Source organism: Ctenopharyngodon idella, chromosome 20, assembly GCF_019924925.1.
Source record: "Ctenopharyngodon idella isolate HZGC_01 chromosome 20, HZGC01, whole genome shotgun sequence".
NCBI lineage: Eukaryota > Metazoa > Chordata > Actinopteri > Cypriniformes > Xenocyprididae > Ctenopharyngodon > Ctenopharyngodon idella.
Genome location: NC_067239.1, coordinates 16903007 through 16920779, shown reverse-complemented (window position 1 = coordinate 16920779; position 17773 = coordinate 16903007). Strand labels below are relative to the sequence as shown.

At 38.0% G+C, this 17773-nt stretch overlaps 1 protein-coding gene across 7 annotated transcripts in view; it reads left to right on the top strand.

The window, feature by feature from the left end:
• Window positions 1-17272, top strand: part of epha7 (eph receptor A7) — an 83718-nt gene extending 66446 nt beyond the window's left edge. The window contains exons 7-17 of one of the 7 annotated variants that reach the window (XM_051876102.1): window positions 76-250; window positions 2014-2122; window positions 2861-2916; window positions 7653-7766; window positions 8219-8404; window positions 9913-9974; window positions 10176-10385; window positions 10624-10773; window positions 12859-13052; window positions 13801-13956; window positions 14226-17272. In XM_051876102.1, the coding sequence (XP_051732062.1) occupies window positions 76-250; window positions 2014-2122; window positions 2861-2916; window positions 7653-7766; window positions 8219-8404; window positions 9913-9974; window positions 10176-10385; window positions 10624-10773; window positions 12859-13052; window positions 13801-13956; window positions 14226-14340 (1527 nt within the window). In that variant the 3' untranslated portion in view covers window positions 14341-17272. Of the gene's footprint in view, window positions 1-75; window positions 263-2013; window positions 2159-2860; window positions 2917-7640; window positions 7767-8218; window positions 8405-9912; window positions 9975-10175; window positions 10386-10623; window positions 10774-12858; window positions 13053-13800; window positions 13957-14225 lie in introns of all 7 variants that reach the window. The other 6 variants (XM_051876100.1, XM_051876097.1, XM_051876101.1 and 3 more) reach the window with 6 other exon arrangements.
• Window positions 17273-17773: the final 501 nt, after the last annotated feature.

Sequence of the window (17773 nt, the reverse complement as noted above, 5' to 3'; positions counted from 1 at the left end):
AGAATTTGTACAATTTTGTGCTTTTGATACCCTGTGACAAGATTGTTATTTTGTTTTCTTCTTTTGAACCTGAAGGACCAGAAGGATCGCATTTACTCCACCGTGAAGTCAAAGTCCACTTCAGCCACAGTCAATAATCTGAAGCCAAGCACAGCATACGTCTTTCAGATTCGAGCATTCACCGCTGCAGGATACGGCACCTTCGGTCCCAGACTAGAGGTCACCACCAAAGAAGAATCCACTGGATCTGGTGAGCAAAAGAGTATGTGAAACAGCTATCTTAAGCTATTTTAATCTGTTTTCACTAACGGGCCTGCTAGTATAGCTCTAGTTTAGCAAGGTTTTGCATTAAGATCTATCCGATTACACCTGAAGGCAAGGTCCAGCTTCTTCCAGATAAAATCTCTGACCCAGACTATAAATAAGACATTGTGTATTTTCGATAAGATGTTCAGTTTCGGTTCCCTCTGCACTTTGTCAATGAGCGCAGTATTTTCGATTCGGAGAAACAAACCTAACGAGAAACAATCCAACCTGAATGTGTCATTGTTTCAAATGCAGGCCACTGTATTACCATCTGGGACTATTAAGCCCACTTTCAGAAACAGTAGAACCGTGCACTCAGCGAGACCCTAAAATAGAGCCAGCCCCTCCCTGCAGCAAAGAGAGGACAAAAAGGGGGTTACAACCGTCCCCATGCTTTTTCAATGGAGCTTTGCTTTAAGCTATCCTGCTTTCTCCTTTTGCCAAATAGTTCGATAAGCCGATAAATGTTTTCACGTTAGCGTAAATGACTGATATTAAAATATTTGTATAAATAAATTTGAAATTTGAAATAAAACCGGTTGTTTTAAATGTTACAAGTAAATGTAGGCATTACAACAAAACAATGTTGTTATTTTGTAGATTTGCTAAAGATTACATTTTACAGTGTTATTAAATTGTAGTGATTTTTATATATTAACTTTAAGTGATTGTTAGGTGACAGAAAAGGTAATCTAAATGAAAAAATAGGATAAATGAGCATGAACAATTAATACAATAAAATAAATTTAAAAAAATCTTCAATATGGTACCAACAGGGCTTGACATTAACTTTTTTTGCTCACCAGCCACTGTTACTAGCCAAAGTTACTAGCCACTCAGCATTTTCACTGGCCACAATTTTTACATCAATTCCATGGGAAAAAACTGCCATACAGATATTTTTAAAATATTATCTCATAATTTGGAAGCAGGCATATTAGGCTGCTGTCACTTTAAGACCTGACGCACGGATCCATTACACTGTTACACATGCGTTTTCTTTCTCAACTGTTTACATTCGCTTAAAACATAAATGACTTTGTTTACGTGAATACTTACCAAGACCGGCATTTTGACATTATTTTGTGTGTATGTGACTGTTTAAGCGCAATAAACAGCAAAAAAGAATTCAATTTAGTACTGAGAGACAGCTTTATGTGCGCGCACTTTGGGTGTGAGCACAAAATCTGCGGGAATGAGTAAAATTATGCGCAATATGCACAATCCCACGCTGAAATTCAAACCCTGTAACACCAACAGTATTCATCCGAAGCAAATGAAACAAGTGAGTGAGGAGAGGCGGGTTTGTGTGTCAAATCGCTGTCAGAGAGATGAGAGAGCGAGAAAGCGCAACTGGTATCGTGTATCTGTTCTGCGGAAAATGAGTATTGGAAGCGTTTTAGATATTTCAGTATCGATATATATGTATTTTTGACAACACTACATTGTGCTTAGTTTATTATTTAAACAGATGCCTTTTTAAAAGACTACAATTAAAAAATGTATATATTATATATAAAATTTAACATGCCAAAGTGGCTAGTAGGAGTGACTGCGTTACACGCCACTGCTGAAATCCACTCGCATTTGGCGGGTGTTAATGTCAAGCCCTGGGTACCAATAGATTTTGAATCCCTATATTTTATAAAGCAAGCATATAACACTGAAGTTAACATTTTCTATTATTTATTTGTGTTTTAATTGCAGCTACAGTCATATCGAGTGAGCAGAATCCAGTCATCATCATTGCGGTGGTGGCGGTAGCCGGTACCATTATCCTGGTCTTCATGGTGTTCGGTTTCATCATAGGGAGAAGGTACGCTCTCGCGGCCCCCATTGACTCTCCGCTACTGTGAGTCGCGTACGCTCTCTCAGTTTGCCTTTCTGTCCCTCAAAGGCCACCATAGCTGTGGAGTTCACACCCTCGCCCACTTGCGTGTGATCACACCCACCCACCATCATGTCGTACACTGGGAATGTGACCTCTGATGCATTTTCCCCCTCACAAGCTCATGCTGTTATATCATACACCCAGGATGGGATTCATAACTGCGAATCCTTCCTTCTCAATCTCACCTTTTGTACCTGTTTGTCATGGTTTAACCAAGAACGGCAGTGTTTTTCCATCTGAAAACTTCACTCATGATGTTTGTCATATATTACTGGTGTAAGCTGATTCCCACAAACCCTTCACAAACATGTATCGCTTTCCTGCATGTCCATTGAAACTGAATGCTTTGGTATTCCATGTCTGTTCAATTCATTATGGAGTTATTCTCAGTTATCAATTGAAAATATAATTATTTCCAGAAATTGCTGATAATTTACTTGTTCTTGATGTTTATTCTTTTAGTTAAAGCTATTCTGAAAGACAAAGAAAAACCTAAATTGATTAATTTATCTCAAAGCTCATAGCACGGAACAAGAATTCATGGCATTTCTATTCCGTGTCAAGAAAAACATTTCAATTAACATTCCATAGCCCTGTTATGTTTGAAATTATATGTCTGGCCACTGCAGGCCATTAATTAGTCTCTTTTTGTTCCCTGTATAGACACTGTGGCTACAGTAAGGCCGATCAGGAAGGGGACGAGGAGCTCTACTTTCAATGTGAGTGCCAGCTTTCATCAGCTCATTATACACATGCTCATCAGTGGTGCTCAGCCGCGCTCCTGGAGAACCATCCTGCAGAGTTCAGTTCCAACTCTAATCAAACACCTGAACCAGCTAATCAAGGTTTTCGGGTTCAAGCTTGAAAATTACAGGCAGGTGTGTTAAAGCAGGACGGGAACTAAACTTTATAGGAAGGAGAGGAGCTGGACTGAGACTGTACATCATTGATCATGTTCTGGTCAACCATTACAGCTGTACCCTCTTATAGACTCCAATTTTCATGAAATATCTAGAACCTTTCCTTTGAATACTCATATACGGAGAGCATTTTAGTTTAATGATTTCAGCTAGCAATAAAAGAAATTAGAATTCTGGTCGATAATTATTTTCACATTATGGTTGCCAAATGTTATATACTATTTTATATTTTTATTTTATTTATATATTTATTAATTTATTTTTGTAATTTTGTTATGTGCTTTTGTAATGTTTGTTTTTTCATTTAGGTTTATTTTTTTTATTTTATTTTTTTTCAGTTGCAGTTTTAATTATTAATTTTTAGAGTAATTTTTTGTTTTACTTTTTATTTCATTTCCAGTTAGTATTTTTAGTGCTTCAACTTAAACTTATTTCAGTTAGTTGCCAAGGCAGCATTTTTAATTTTTAGTTTTTTAATGTAATATTTATATTTTATTTAACTTTTATTAGTTTTAGTTTTGGTTAAAGGGATAGTGAAAATTTTGCGATCATTTACTCACCCTCATGTTGTTCCAAACTGGTATGAGTTTTATTCTTCTGTTGAACACAAAATAAGTTATTTTAAAGAATGCTGGTAACCAGACAGTTGATGGCACCCATTGACTTTCATAGTATTTTTTTTTCCTACTATGGAAGTCAATGGGTGCCATCAACTGGCTGGTTACCAACATTCTTCAAAATATCTTATTTTGGGTTCAACAGAAGAAAGAAACTTGTACAGTTTTGGAACAACTTGAAGGTGAGTGAGTAATTTTCATTTTTGGGTGAACTATCCCTTTAAAGGATAAGTTCATCAGTTTTCAATGAGCTTTGTATTGTTACACTGTCGGTAATATATGTACAATCGGTACTCTTTCTCTATGTTACCTCACCATATATGCCCATTTATTTGTCAGAAAACGCCTTAATAGCTGTCAAAAGTTTTGACAGCTCTAGTGCTTTTATTAAAACTACAGCTCAAACTTTCACATTTTTCTATGTGCCCCCATGGACAGTTAGATCGGTGCCAAAATCAAAAGTGCATTGTGTGTTGAAGTTTTTGGCAATCAGAAACGCCACAGCAGTTTTTCTCTGTTTTCTCTAGTCATTTACTGATTAATGACTTTTTATTGAAAAGGTTTTATTGAAAGCCCATCTATCCGGTGATGAATTACTACTTTAATGATAATAACCCTGATCTATGCTACTTTGTAGTACTACTTTGTATTACTAATCTGTGGCCATCTCTTTAAATTAATGCTAGGTGATGATCTAAACAACTAAATGTAAGTAAAGCTTTATTTACATAGCAATTAAACATTTAAAATAAAAACATATTAAAAAAATAGTGTTTACAAAGTGCTTTATGCATGTGTGCATTCACAGAAAAGAAAAACACATGTACACACATAATAGAAATAAGATAATAAAATGAAATACGACAACAATAATAGTATTGCAAGCGTATTGCAGGAAAATCAAGGAAAGGCCCAATGTTTTTTGAGATACTTTTTAAAAAGGGCATAGTGAATCGATTGCTTGTAGGTTGTCAGGAAGAGAGTTCCTTAGCTTGGGAATGAAATGACTAAAGGCTGATTCACCGATTTTTAGAAGTGTTTTGGTACAACAAACAAGTTACCATTGGATGTTCGGAGCGATCTTGCTGGAGTATTTTTATCCTACATATTAGACAAGTATATTGGGGCAGTACCATGAAGACATTTAAAAACTAATGAGAGGATCTTGAATTCAATTCTGAATGATACTGGAAAGGAAGGGCTGCATTCTGAACTCTTTGTAAATGTTTAAGAGCTCTTTGGTAACCCAGCAAAAACGCTTTTGCAATAGTCAAGTCTAGATGTAAAAAATGCATGAACAAGTTTTTCATTGTCAGAAGGGGAGAGAATATCATGTACTTTGGAGATGTTTAAACAGTTTAACATCTAGATATAGTCAGATATATTGCTTAGATCTATTCCACAGAATAGAAAAAAGTGTGCCAATTCTGCCTATGTCTGCCATTAACTGTATAGAGCTACAGTCAATGCTCTGAATGGTTACATAATCACAGATTACATGTCTAGCATTGCCTATGGTGTAAAGCTCGGCCATAACCCTACAGAAACATGCCCTCATCTCCAGATCTTCATCTAAAGAGAGCTTTCCGACCTCTCAGCGTTAAGATGTTCCTCTAGGTGTTTGACTTCTGGATTCTGAACCCCTACGCCCAGGCCTCTCGGCCAGTGAGATGTTTTCTCTCAGCAGTCCCTAATGAAGCCCCTGGAGATAGCGCTGGCAACAGCCTCCCTAGACTTGCTCTGCTAATGATCAGTGCTGTAGGCAAACTGCTGATTTGGAAACAAAGGTTCAAGGTGGCACAGCTTGCTTGTTCAGGGGCAGCTCAATCTCACTAGCGTTCTTGCCCACACGCTAAGGCTTAAAGCTTGCCGTATTCTCGCCGCTATGCAACCCTGCCAAAAACAGCACCAGACACTACAGACAGCATCTGCTTATAAAGAGAACCTGCTCAGCTACGCAAAACCACAAGATGCTAGCTGCTTTGACAAAAGGCAGATAAGGCGCGCATCCTACTCGTATGCCCAATTTGTTGCTCGTGTTGTGCGGGCAGCAGTGATAAACACGTTCTATCAGATTTACTGACAGCCTAGATGGACGAAGCAATTATAGCAGGCGAGAAGAAGGGAAATATCTGCTGCTGTGCATATGACTGGAGCACAATGCCACCCGTTTGCTTATGTCATTGCGTAGGCCGACACGGCCATGAAGGAACTGGGGGATATCAGGAAAAAGCTCTCTCCCTGTTCCTCGGCGTTGCTTTTGTTGCAAATTAGTAATTTAATTACTCGTTAGCAACAGTCCATTTTAGTCGTTTTCATCCCAGCATGATGTAGCCTATTAGTTTTTGCATCTCATTAAATGGAGCTTAATGTTGAAGTTGACAGGTAGCAATGTAATTATAGGATTTGATTAGATAGTAAGACTGGGCGAACACATTAATTGGGCTTAAATTGTTGCATATGGAAAAAACCAAATATTGCCAATTGGGCTTTATAATTTATTAATATAATTTGAACTTTATTAATATGATTAATTAACATTTTATTTGTTAAAATGAATAATTAATTCCATCCATGGTATGTATGTGCGTGCGTGTGTGTGTGTGTGTGTGTGTGTGTGTATATATATATATATGTATATATATATATATATATATATATATATAATAATTAATATTAATATTGTTTTATTATCATTATTATTGGATGTTGTTTTTTAGATATTATCTTTTATATATTTAAGCAGAGTCACTACAGGCAAAATCAGTTTTTTCTTGCACTTGTCAATTTTGAGATTTTGAGCTTTTTGGCTTTTCATAAAGTGTTTTTTTCAGACTGGTGGAAAGAAAATATCCAAAAGACACTTTTAAGTGTATCTTTTATAGCACTTTATCTATTTGCATCTGTAGATTTCAATTACAATACATATCTTTAAAGGTCGTTTTCCCAAAATGAGTATTTTCTCTTGCTCTGAGTCGGAAATCTCCACTTCAGCAGAACTTACATACACCAAATTTTAGTTTTATATTCCTATCCATATTCTGAAGGTTTTTACAAAGGAGTTTGTTGATATATAATTTGCCTGATTTTATACAACATTTTATTCTTAAAAAAAAAGGTGATTTTTTTTTTTTTTTTTTCTGACTGTTGACAGTATTTTCTGATTTATGGAGTGATAAAAAGAGATATCCAAAATCCCCTCTGTAAAAACCTTTGACTCTAATATATCAAAAAAAAATCTGAACCTGACTTCATCCAATGTATAGATTTTTTCTTTAGAAATGTATGCAAATTAGTGCATATTTAATTAGGCAATGCCTCATTTGCATATTTAAACATAATTGTAATGCAAACATTTTTTGCAATTTTTAATGTAATCAGTCAACTGGGGAAGTATGGTGATATCTATTAATTAATATTTTTTACTCTATTCACCTGGGGTGTATTATTATTATTGGATGTTGCTGTTTTTAGATATTGTCTTTTATATATTTAAATCATTTTTATTATGAATAATAATGGTCTCATATTTGTTTCGCGATGCAGTGAAATGTTCTTTCTCAGCATTCAAACAATAGCTCGGTCTTATGAAACCCATTATCCAATGAGTGACAGCTTTGTATGCTGCTGCCATGCTGTATGGCTAATACCCTTTCGGCTCCATTGTGAGGAGGTTAACAAGAAAATGTAATAGCGTTTTCATGAAATATGTGGGAAAAAATAAAAGCATAGGTTTTATTATTTGATGAAAGAGACCTTTTGACATGCTATCTTCCATCACAGTGTGCTGTTTAGCCCACAGCCCCGTGTCTCTACCCTCCAGTAATCGCATCCGTCCATCAAGGGATCTGTGTGTGTGAGGCATGCATATTTAATCGTAACAGTAATCCTCTTACCCTTCTACAGTTAAATTTCCAGGCACCAAAACATACATTGACCCTGAAACCTACGAGGACCCGAACAGGGCTGTCCATCAGTTCGCCAAGGAGCTGGATGCCTCTTGCATTAAGATTGAGAGGGTTATCGGCGCAGGTGAGCTCTTCCCTTGTCTTCTCTGCTGCCTCGCTTTAGTCACACACCTCTCTCATTTATCACAATGACAACCAAATATTTACACTCTCGATAGCAGCCAGAGCATCTCTCTGGCCTCCTGTTATTGATAGCGCTGCTGTAGGATTGGTTTATAATTAATATGTCTTCTCTTAAGGCCAGGATGCACATAAATGCATCGCCATTGATGAATTGCTGCCGCATCCCTTTTAGTTACAAACCATATAAGCGTGTTAGCGTGTCCTCTATATAGCATATCCAATTATCTGCTCTCGTGGTTGCACTCCCCTGTGTAACGTTGCATAGCATCATATAATGCTGAATCTGGCTGCCTGCATGACTGATATGTATTAAGCACCATAGGAACAGGTAACGGTGTTAAACTTGGCCCGGATCTCTTGAACTCAGCTTGTGGGTGGTTGTGTGTTTCACAGGAGAGTTTGGAGAGGTGTGCAGTGGACGACTGAAGTTGCCGGGAAAGAGGGATGTGTCGGTGGCCATAAAAACGCTGAAAGTAGGCTACACTGAAAAACAAAGGCGGGACTTCCTGTGCGAAGCCAGCATAATGGGCCAGTTTGATCACCCAAATGTGGTCCATCTGGAGGGTGTCGTCACAAGAGGTGAGCAGTTCATGAAGTGTATATGCTTTCCTGGCTATGGCTTTTTAACTAGCTTAAAGGGTTAGTTCACCTAAAAATGAAATTTCTGTCAATAAGTACTCACCCTCATGTTGTTCCACACCTGTAAGACTTTTGTTCATCTTCGGAATACAAATTAAGATATTTTTGATGCAATCCATGAGCTTTCTACGTCAGAACGCAGACTCATTATTGGCCGGCTCCTCCGTCAGCATCACACGCATGCGTCATGCTGCTCACATGAACAGCGTCGGCCAATACTGAGCTGGCGTTCTGATGTAGAACCTGGAAGCTCTGCACTGTGTCTACAACATAAATAGTGTAGGAGAGTGACAGGGAAGAGACGAAATTGTTGAATAAAGTCATTATTTTTGTTTTGTTTTTGCGCACAAAAAGTATTCTTGTCGCTTCATAACATGGACTATTTTAATGATGTCTTTACTACCTTTCTGGACCTTGAATGTGGTAATAACGTTGCAGTCTATCAGAGGCCAGAAAGCTCACGGATTTCATCAAAAATATCTTAATTTGTGTTCTGAAGATGAACGAAGGTTTGGATTTTGGGGGGAACTAACCCTTTAAGCTAGCAAGACGTCCTTACCTTGTAAAAAAGAATTGCGCTTAATTGTATTGAATGTGCACTTGTAGTGTGCTTCAAATTTTAAAAGTATATTTTTAAAAACTGTACTTGCCGATAATATAATATTAATAAAATAAAAGGCCACTTAAGTGTACTTAAAGAGAGTACACTTTCAACACTGTTTCTAAATATCCTTAATTACACTTTTAAAAAGTGCACTTTGTAGTAATGTCAAATTAAAAGTTTTACTTTAAAGCATGACAAGATTATTAAATCATAATGATTTGAAATGTATTTTAAAGAAGTACACTTATTTTGGTGTGTTGACTAATATACTAAAGTGAATGCAAAGTGCTTGGTAATAATTTGAACTGTAGTGTTTGTTATTCGATATATTTTAAATTTAATATATTTTTAAATCTTAAATACACATCAGACAAAACGACAAGGCCAGTTGTAGTCCGATGAAGCCAAGCGACAATCCCATTATCTAGGTCTGTCAGTCCGACTTTGCAAAAACAGGACTGGTGCAATTTCAGTTAGACTAAAGCATTTACATGACATTTAAACAAGACAAATTATTGTTTTAGTCCGACTGAAATTGAACTTTTAAAGTGCACTATTAATCTTCTAAATTCAGAAGAGTTATGACTTACCATAAACTCAGTTGTGAAGTCATATTGTTATGATTTGATCTTGTAATTTTGGATAATATTATTTGTGGCTCAGGGTCGTTTATTATTATTTTTGGAGGGTGTACACTCCAAAAGTGTTTATGAAAAGCCCTGTCGAGAGACTAAAGTGAATCCAGTGTTGTAGAATTGTCTGCGAATTGTTTCTCATTACTGCTTTCGTACAGTGTGTGTTGGCCGCACTTCACTTTAATGGAGTCTGTTCTTTGCTCTTTCAGGAAAACCAGTCATGATAGTAATTGAATACATGGAAAATGGCTCATTAGATGCATTCCTCAGGGTACGTATAAACCACCCTAGACAATCTGGTCAGTGAATACAATATCTTTTCTGTTCTGTTCATTACACCCACTGCGATTTACCATTTCATTGCTCATTCTCATGCCGTGTTACTGTCAGCCCCCCCACGTGGCGGATGGAGTGTGTGTCTATTGTGCAGTGGTGATGGATAGACAACATTTCTCTGTTTGTGCTTGCACAGAAACATGATGGGCAGTTCACTGTGATTCAGTTGGTGGGAATGCTGCGCGGCATCGCAGCCGGGATGAGATACCTCTCAGACATGGGCTACGTCCATCGCGATCTGGCGGCGCGAAACATTCTTGTCAACAGCAATCTTGTATGTAAAGTGTCCGACTTCGGCCTGTCCAGAGTGATTGACGACGATCCCGAAGCTGTCTACACAACGACGGTGAGTCAATTAAGGCTCTGTCTCATTGTACCTGCTTTGGAAGCCCACGGCGCTCTCAGAATAAACAAATCAATCCGTGTCATCAGATAGGAGTACAAATATAGATACTGTCTGTGGTGCATTGTGATGGTAGAATCTTACAGAACATCAATGCAGTGTTTTCTAACTCTTCTCTGGTTGATGCAGAGTGTACTGAATGTGATTTTTTTTTAACTGAAATCTACACTTTACTAAACAGGGTGGCAAGATCCCAGTTCGGTGGACAGCAATGGAAGCCATCCAATATCGTAAATTCACATCAGCTAGTGATGTGTGGAGCTACGGGATTGTCATGTGGGAGGTCATGTCCTACGGGGAACGACCTTACTGGGACATGTCGAATCAAGATGTAAGTTACTGTTTTTGTACAAATACATTAAACCAAATGGGTCTGCAAATGGGAATATAATATAATACAATACAGTAATAAAGTTTAGCATTCAGTCAAATTTTTAGTTTTATTTATTCAAATCACGCCTATATAAGTTTACCAGATCATCAGTCAATCAGCCAGTGATCATCATATCAATTCACCAGTCACTGAAAACATATGTAGGTTCTGTGATAATCTTGATTTAAATTCCTTCTACAATAATTCATATTTGCCGCCATTATACATATTTGATAACCTTCAATGCTGTCAGAAGACTACGTTTTTCAATGTCCTTTCTACTTCATCAAGGTACTTATAGCAGAAAAAAGAAGTTACATGTTAGTTCAGCTTACTTTATATTCTTGTAAAATCACGGCTTGCATTAAAAGTCCTAAGTTACAACGTGAACATAATCTGTAGGTATTCAAGTATCGGGTCAGTTAAGCACGCCTGACACTTTGAATTTTCTAGCTGGATATCAACACAGGTGTCAGGAGTGACCTTGTTTTAATGATACATTTTGAGGATAAAAAGGTTTAATGGATCTGCGGAAAGGAATGTGTTTTGCTTGTAGAATTCCTTTTTGTATTCTGCTACACTTTCAACCTTTATAATGAGAAATGATAATGCGAGCCAAATTCATCATTAGCAGAGTTCAATCAATTCAAAGATATCTGCTTAGCCATGCAAAACCTTCTGAACGATCTGCGAGCTGAGCTTTTGTCTCAAAGAAATTGGGACAGCAAAGTGCCGTTCATCATTCTGATCACATGCATGCAGGGTTTTCAAGTTGAACCGGATGGAAATTCAGATATGGTCACAGCTAATGATATGTATGAGGGAAAGTGTTGTTAATCCACCGCTGTATGTAGGCACTTGTCTTGTGTACACTGCTCTGTTAGGCAGATTCTTTGTCAAAATTACACAAGCTTGAGAGGAGGTAAACAACCCTTATCAGTGACACTAATGATGACTTACAATTCTCTGCTCACTAGCGAACGTTAGCGCTCCATGGTAGCGACTAGCTAGTATCAGTCTTTAATGTTATTTATTGCGTTCGAACATTCACCTCGGTGGAGTCTTGATACTTGTCAGGCCTCAACTTCAGATGTTTTTATACCCTTTTGAGGGGGAAGCAAACAACTCCTTGAGGGCTGCTAAAAAAGAAGGAAATATTTACATTTCTTCAACTCTTTCTGTTTTGACACTTTTCTTTCCATAGCTCAAGCCTTGTTTGGAGAGACACGACAAGAATAGCAGATGAGGATTTGGGGAAAATAAACAGTCTGCTTCTACTGTTCCTTGGGAGTAGATGAGGGGGAAAAACATAGATCTGGACAAGCCAAATCTATGTTTAGTTTAGTCGACTCAGATTCAAATAATTCTATCAATTTATAGTAGGTGCTAGTTGTTAGTCCATGTTCTGTACGATAATCCTATTTCCACATTTTTTTACTGACGAATACATACACACACAGGCACACACTAATATTGCACATGATTTTTCAAATGTTTTTCAAATGTGTTCTGTGCACATGTCGGGCTTTATGAATAGAAGAGGAGCATAAAGCAATACTCACTTAACTTGCTATATATAGGCTATATAGTTAGCTAGTTGTTTGCTAGTTAATTACATAGACACATGATAGTATGGCTGTCACAAGCAGCTATTGAACAAATGGCTTTTAGTGCGCTTGCTTCATTCACATCCAGTTCTAGTGGTGCCCTTTCCTTGCGCTCAGACACCCTACAATAACCAGTGCAAGAATAATGACATCTGGTTAGCCTACTTTTCCTCTGTTGTAGTTTGTAATGCTGGAGGTAAACCACAACAGATTTATCCAGCAAAGCCGCTGTTTACAGAGTCCTGATTAAAGGATGAGCAAATGGAGAGAGGGATATAAAGAGAGAGCTGGAGGTGCAGGCAGGGCTTTGTGTACTTTTCGTTCTTGATGCTAATGGCTAAGCTTTTTGATTTTGAGATTTTGATCTCGGTCTCTCAACCGCTTGGTTTCCTTTTGCACCTTTTCTAATTTTCCATCTCTCATTCTGCTCTTGTAGGTCATAAAGGCTATAGAGGAAGGATATCGTCTTCCCGCCCCCATGGACTGCCCTCCTGGCCTCCATCAGCTCATGTTGGACTGCTGGCAGAAAGACCGAGCAGACCGACCCAAATTCGACCAGATTGTCGGCATTTTGGACAAAATGATCCGCAACCCCAACACCTTAAAAACGCCAATGGGAACGTGTATACGGTGAGGACGCCCATTCAGTTTTTTACTGCCCACCTTTATCCATCTCTGCTCAAAGAAAGTAATGCCATTCACAGACCAGCTTTGTTTTTACGATGCATAGAAGTTGCTTGTTATGTTTTATACTCCTGCACCTCACTGCAATGTCTTTCAGCCCTTTTATAGGTTCGCAAGTAAATTTGCGAACAATTCCATATGTCCAGCATTTGATTTATCCGCTAGGGCTTACTGATGAAAGATAAATCCCAGGGAATCAATAAAGCGAAACAGCCTCCATGCTTTTATGTTCAATAACAAGGACTTTAAATCAATTGTCATAATGAGTGTTTGAAACTTTAAAGCCTTTTGGGAACTCCAGCCCCCAGTGTAGTATTAGTCAGAGGAAGTGTGTTTACAATCAGACAGGATCTTGTGTCTCACATTGAAGATATGACCTTTAAAACTTAGGGAAGAAACCCACATAATCATTCTTTATCATTCCTGTTACAAAGTAAGGCAAAGCAACAGTTGCATGAATATCATTGAGATTTCATTATTCTCAATACCTATACCTTTGCAAAAAAAAAATTCAAGCTGATATTGATGAGATAATCACTTTCATGTTACAGATGTTAGATTACAGCAATGGTAATCTAAATGTACAAATAGGGGGAAAGATCATGTACACTTAAATATCCAGTATCCCCCCCAGTATTAAGAAATTATGTTACTGTGCCTTCATAACACACATTTATCTCTTCCTTTTCCTCAGACCCATAAGCCCACTGCTTGACCAGAACACTCCAGATTTCACCTCTTTCCGATTGGTCAGCGAGTGGTTGGAAGCCATCAAGATGGAGAGATACGTGGACAACTTCACAGCTGCCGGCTACAGCTCGCTCGAATCTGTCGCTAGAATGACTATCGAGTAAGATCGCTTTGCTATGATCTTTCCTACACACTGTCACGCTCTATAGACATGCATGATCTTTCTAGGAGTAATTTCAGCCCTCAGCTCTCATTCACAATACGATCCTGACATTGCACTGAATTTTAATCAGATCTCTTTGACTCAGACTCATCATGTTATAGTTAATACGGCCTTTTCTCAGTTTCCTTTTGCCTTGGTAATGAAATACCTCTCGGGCGCTTCATGCTCCATTGCTGTGATTTATGAACGTTGTGTTTCTGCTTTAGGGATGTAATGAGTTTGGGAATCTCCTTGGTGGGCCATCAGAAGAAGATCATGAGCAGTATACAGACTATGAGAGCCCAGATGCTGCATCTTCATGGGACGGGTGTTCAAGTGTGATGGACGTCCGAAGACTTTCACGGTCGGATGAATCAGAACTCTCCAGGAAACACCGCAAAGTGTGTGACACGGCAAAAAATTTGAAAAAAATAAAACACTAACAAAGAAAAAAAACGTTCCGCACCCTTCCGGTGAGATTAAACTTCCAGAACTGGCAGAACAGAATCATTCCTTTGTTACTGGCGAAGGATTTTGGCACAGATGCTGGAAACCAAGAGACGGAGAGACGATGAAAAAGCAAATATGCGAGAGAGAGAACCCTACACGGACAATGACTTCTGGATGCTCTAAAGAACTCATGTCATTGAGTCGGAGCATTCGAGAGGATTTTTATGCTTTGTATGGACTGTCTTTATCGTCACTAAAGGTTGATTTGCTCATAGTTGCTATAGATTTCACTGGTTTCTTTTTTTAAATCAAGGGTGAATATAAAAATAAGCAAATCCAGTTCATTTGGAGAGATTTTTTTTTTTGGTTTGTAATATCCACATTAAGACAATGTGGTACGTTACTCTTCTACTCGATTGATTTGTGTTAGCTTGTTTTCTTGGATTGTGTTATGGAACTGACAACAGGGTAAAAAGTCTCATCTGGAGGAAAAGAGACAGAACCAGAGGCTGAAAGTAGACACGAGGAGGTTTGTCTTCTCCAGCCAGCACTATTACATGAAGCTCTCTACAGACTGAAGCATTGGCAGAGAGTCGGGCCGACCTGCCCTTTTATATCAAGCAGAAATATCCCACCGCTTGGTTACGTGAAGCTCCTGAGGATGGCTGGTTGTGTTTTAGAACAGCCCGAGCAGACAGTTAGGTATATTTTATGATCCTACGTGACAATTCAGATGTGAATTAGTACAAAGAGAATTGCTAACCACTTCAGATGGAGTTTTTTTAATGTAAGAACAACTATTACGGTGGCAATATTCTTTATAAGTTTATATTTACCACATGAATGGATTTATCAGTGCTGTTGTTGAATGTGTCCTTTTTAATATTGATATTATTTACCATAAATACATGTTTCCATAAAGAAACACAAAAATGGAGAAAAAAAAAGTTAGGCTATTTTAATTTAGAAACAATCTGTTTCAGCAACAATTTCATTTTCATTTAGTATCAGTTTCCTTGTGGGTGACTGACTTTAAAATCATGCGATGTTATAGTGTGAAGGAGTAATACTGCCTTAAAACAAGTCAACTATTGCTCTTATTTTTAGGTTCTTAGATTCTTTGTGAGATCACAGCTGAGATGGGGAGAGACTGACAAATATGAGCAATAATTTGAGGTGCTGTATAGACTTTTACTCACATACTGCTTGGAAATCAGCAGCAGTACTGTGAAATTTGATCAAAGAGAGCTGTTGAGTTTATATAGGAGGATCTCTTTACCTGAACTGCGGTGTTTCAGTGTGTTTCTTCCACTCTTTTCTTGTGCTGAGCTCAAAGATGAGGCTTACGCTAAAGTTTTAGTGCCATAACAGCCTTCCACTCTCAACTGAATGTTTCGTTGACAATAAAATGTTACGCGTTTTAGTGTTAAATACTTTGAGTACTGTAGACATTTTTAGGCTTGATTTGTTGGGCTGCCATAAAATTCTACCATTTTATTCAGCTTTGAACTGAAGTATGTTTTCTTTTTATTTACTATAAAACCTTAATGTGACACATTTCAAACATACAAAACATGTTTTTCATTATTTTGGGGAGTCAATGCCATTTTAACCGCAACAGCCGTGCCATTTTTCTTGATTAGAAAGAAAGTCAAGGCGGAGCCTTTGGAGCACAGCATCACTGGAGGATTTAGCCGAACGTTTGCCGCTTCAAAAAAAAAGCCATCGACAGTGCCGTCTCCATTGTGAAACCAGATGGTTTGTGTGTGTGTCTCTCGCGGATCATATCGTGCCCTGGTTTGAGGCCCATCTCCGATCCGCTATCCTTCCATCTCGCTAACCTCAGCATTGAGCCCACGCCAGGCCTTTGAATTGAATGCGAGCGGAAAGGCTCTCGGTCAGCACAAACCTCCTGAGCTTCGGCAGTAGCTGCAGTCACTCAGATCAGCCTCCCCGCGCACTCTGATCTCACACTCCGGCCTCCCGGGGGCCCCTCGCAGTCCCTTACCCTCTCCGTTCGGATCCGGGGCCCCTGTAGAGACAGCAATTTGAGCCAATTTGAGATTAACGCCTGGATTCAATCAATCCCACATTGAGGCCACCGTACGGGTCAATGACAAATCTGTCAATTTTTCTCCTTTTCTGCTTTGTGCCGTTTCTAACTTTTCTGGTTTGATAGTTGCGGAGTTTTCAGTCAAGACAGTTTGTGCTGTGGATTGATTGAGTTCACGGTGCAGCAGGGTATTAAAGACTTCTAGAAAGACGGTCAAGAGCCCACCTAGACAAGTGAAGTGGAATATTCCAAAGAGTTCAGCACTGTTGATTGTGTCAGAGTAATCACAAACCAGAGGACAATTTGTATATGTTCCAGCTGTAAAACTTGTATATTTTATTTATAATTGTTGTTTCTTTTCTTTATTTTTCACTTAAGTATTCTGTAGTGAGCTCATTGAAAATGCACTATATTTTTCTATCTCACATGCAGCTGATTTTTGTCACCCTCACTCTTTCAGTTGTAAATAATTTCTCATTTAGGACCAAAGAGAGCTAATAGGTTTCCATTTTAGAAGATTTTTTTTTTCTTTTAGGTTGGAAAAAATGTACAGTACAAATGAATTGTCGATTTATTATTTATTTTTCTGTGACAAGAGTATGGAGAGTATTCATTGGTCAAAAAAAAAAAAGTATTTTCCCCAGCTGAAAAACTGTATGGTCATTTACCTAGACAATTTCTTGTTACATAGACCATTTTTTTCTTTTTTTGCTTTGTAATCTTTGTAATAGACTGTACATATATTTTTGGAAATATAATGCAATCTCTATAGTGGTGTCTGTGCCTTCAATTTCTGTTTTTCTGTTCTCAATTATGAGGCTGGGCTCTATGATTTATGGGGTTATATGCCATTCTGAATTGAATTGAGAATGTCTTTGCCATTCAAAATCAGGAATTCAATTTGAATTGAAGCAAAGTTCACTCAGCGGCCATATTTGCAATGCTTCCGGGCAGCAATTTCAGGCATGCGAGACCAGCTCCTATCTACTTGAATGAATGGGGAAATACTGAAATCTCTTAAAACTGCTTTGCCAAACTCACATTTATTTAACATATTTCCACATTATTATTAACACATTTAATTAACATACGGACATTTATCAAATCAGCACAAAATGGCCCATAAATGTTGTTTCTTACATGTGTAGTTTCAAGCATCTCAGGACACTGATTGTTTCTATAAGAACTGGAGCTTTTAATAGCAGCTGCAGTGATGTGAAGACTTTACCAATTGCCGATTGGCTCTTATATTTAGAAGGCGGGACTTATTCC